The sequence below is a fragment of the Quercus lobata genome, chromosome 6 (assembly GCF_001633185.2).
Source record: "Quercus lobata isolate SW786 chromosome 6, ValleyOak3.0 Primary Assembly, whole genome shotgun sequence".
Classification (NCBI taxonomy): Eukaryota; Viridiplantae; Streptophyta; class Magnoliopsida; order Fagales; family Fagaceae; genus Quercus; species Quercus lobata.
The window spans coordinates 1,696,972-1,699,606 of record NC_044909.1 but is presented as its reverse complement, the minus strand read 5'-3'; the positions used below and the strand labels follow the sequence as shown (position 1 = coordinate 1,699,606).

The window sequence follows — 2,635 nt, the reverse complement described above, 5'->3', positions numbered from 1 at the left end:
TTAGGTCATTTAAGATATATAGAGGATGAATAATTTGTAAATAGTATTAGAAACAAATTCCAACTACACATTATATTATTTACAAAATATCTCACCTTATATAATAATTGAATGAAAAATGTATTATATTTTCTTGAAGAAAAAGAAGAATAGACTTAACAAATTTTACATTTTCACTTAACAAATATAGATAACTTAATTTAAAATTTTTAATATAATTTATTAATTATATTTTGTTAGAAAATAATAGCATCTTTTTAAGAATAATCTACTAACACTTACAATTCTCATATACTATTTTTATTTTTCATATTTGTATCTAATTACAAACCAGACAGTAGATATAATAATGAATTTCTTCTCTTTTCCTTGAAATTGTTCAACACTTCCAACCTTGATATCTGTCATCTCCAAATTTTCGAGGTTGATCTTTAGTTTGCACTTTCTGCCTATAAAAAAATAAAATAAAATAAAACCAAAGGGCATTTTCGGAATTCCATCCTCTAGAGAAGAAAACAGAACTCTCCCACCACTCAAATATATTTATAACCGTTTTACCAGACTCCAACACCAACAAAACAAACCAAACCCCTCTCTCCAAAATCAATCAACTGTCTCCCTAAAGACTCCCCCAAAACTCCCAACCATGATTACCACCATGGCTCTGCAGCTCATTGTTCTCGCTCTCAGTGTCACCTCCACGCTCCTCCTCACCGTGGCGGCCCCACCACCACCACCGCAGCCATTGCCACCGCCTTCAGGTTGCTCCGACGAGCTTGTTCTGTTCTCGCCATGCCTGCCCTATGTCTCGACTCCGCCAAACAACCTCTCCAACACTGCCTCCGACAGCTGCTGTGGTGCCTTCTCCTCGGCTTTAAACTCTAACAATGGTGTTTGCCTCTGTTACCTTGTCCGGCAGCCTTCAATCCTCGGGTTTCCTGTCAATGACACAAGGGTTCTCTCTCTTTCTTCGGTTTGTCCCATTGGAGAAGACAACAACAGTTCCATAAAGATTGGATCTTTGGAGTCACTTTGCTCAGGTTCAAAAAGCCAAACCCAGTTCTTGGTTTCTTGAAGTCTTGAGCTTTTCTTGTTTAAACTTAAGTTTCCACGGATTATTTTTGGGTGTAATTAGGATAAAGTTAGAATCTTTATAATGGGGTTTTGCAACTCTGTTCCTTTTCTCTTTGCTTTATATTTTTTTTCCTAGAAAGAAAATCAAAGATTAAACAATGGATTAATTGAATTCTACTTTTGGTCTATATTGAAACAGGGTCATCAGCATTGCCTCCTCTGCGGAGCACAACAAATACCTCAGTAGTTACAAATCATTCTGCTTCTGGTAACTAGGCAGAGTAGTCTTTCACTCTTACAAACACTATTTTTAGAAATTTACATTTCCCTTAATGCACAGTTATATTTGGATCACCAATTTTCCATTTCTTTGAATGATTTAATTATACTCTTTTAAATCTTAGCAACTCATGCAAGTATTAATCAGAAATTAGATTTTAGGGTATATTTTTAATGCTTCATTTGCTATGAGATAGTGTCAACTTATTAGAGAATCAAGTGAAATTCTTATGTTCACAAAAAGAGTTAAATTGTAGGGGCAGAGGCCATAGTGGTTATTTGCCTTATCTTTTTGCTTAAAATTGCAGTGATTAATAAACCAATTTATTTAGCAAACTATTTTGGACATTACACTTCCCTTAATGCAATTATAGTTAATAAACCAATTAAAGTATCACCAATTTTCCATTAGTTTGAATGATTTAATCCATCTCATTTTTTTCCCTTCCGAATCTTAGCAACTCATGCAAGTATTAATCAGAATTTAGGTTTGAGAATATATTATTAATGCTTAAATTTTTTTGAGATAATGTCAACTCACTAGAGAATAAAGTAAAAAACTTGATTTCACGTAAAGAGTTGAGTGAATTGTAAGGGGGCATAGGCCATAGGGGGGCCATTTGTCTTATATTTTTAGTTAAAATTATTAACATCTTGGCCTTGATAACCAATGTAAATAATAAATTGATCAATTATCACACACTATAACAATGTCAAAACCGACTTATCTTAAATCCCAATTGTAAAATGGTTATTAGACATAAGTTTTGAATTTTCTTATAAGGCAGGAGCCTTGGTGGTTAGTAGAAACATGGTATGATCTCTCAGGTTTTGAATCCCTTTATTGCAGGTCTTAATGATGTTCATTCTCCACCAAATCAGTTTGCTAAGACACCACCCACACAACAGAACTCATCACTAGAACCGGCTAGAATTTCATCGGCCACAACCATAAAACAACTTTGTAGCAGCTACAGTTGCTTCGCATCCGGCATAGTGATTCTCCTTGTTCCCATCTCCATTCATCTATACTCATCATGCAACTTATAATTAGCTCTTTCAGCACCCATTTCCATGGTGGGATTGTAGATAGATTCCTTTAATTACTGTTACCCAGCAAATTAGACATGTACTTTGATATGAGTGTGTGCATAAATGTGTATTCTCACTTGTCAGAAAATTTCTACCCCTATATTGGCACTACTGGAATTTAACCATAATTCATTGTGTTTTAAAGCCCAAACAAAGAACAATATGTCAACATTCACAAACTTTGTTTTTC

General features: G+C 34.3%; 1 protein-coding gene across 1 annotated transcript; it reads left to right on the top strand.

The window, feature by feature from the left end:
* Positions 1 to 549: 549 nt before the first annotated feature.
* On the top strand, positions 550 to 2,635 carry LOC115950628 (non-specific lipid transfer protein-like 1). Its single transcript, XM_031067848.1, has 3 exons — positions 550 to 1,040; positions 1,274 to 1,342; positions 2,204 to 2,635. The coding sequence occupies exons 1-3, from the start codon at positions 647 to 649 to the stop codon at positions 2,401 to 2,403; spliced, it is 663 nt and encodes a 220-aa protein (XP_030923708.1). The 5' UTR covers positions 550 to 646; the 3' UTR covers positions 2,404 to 2,635.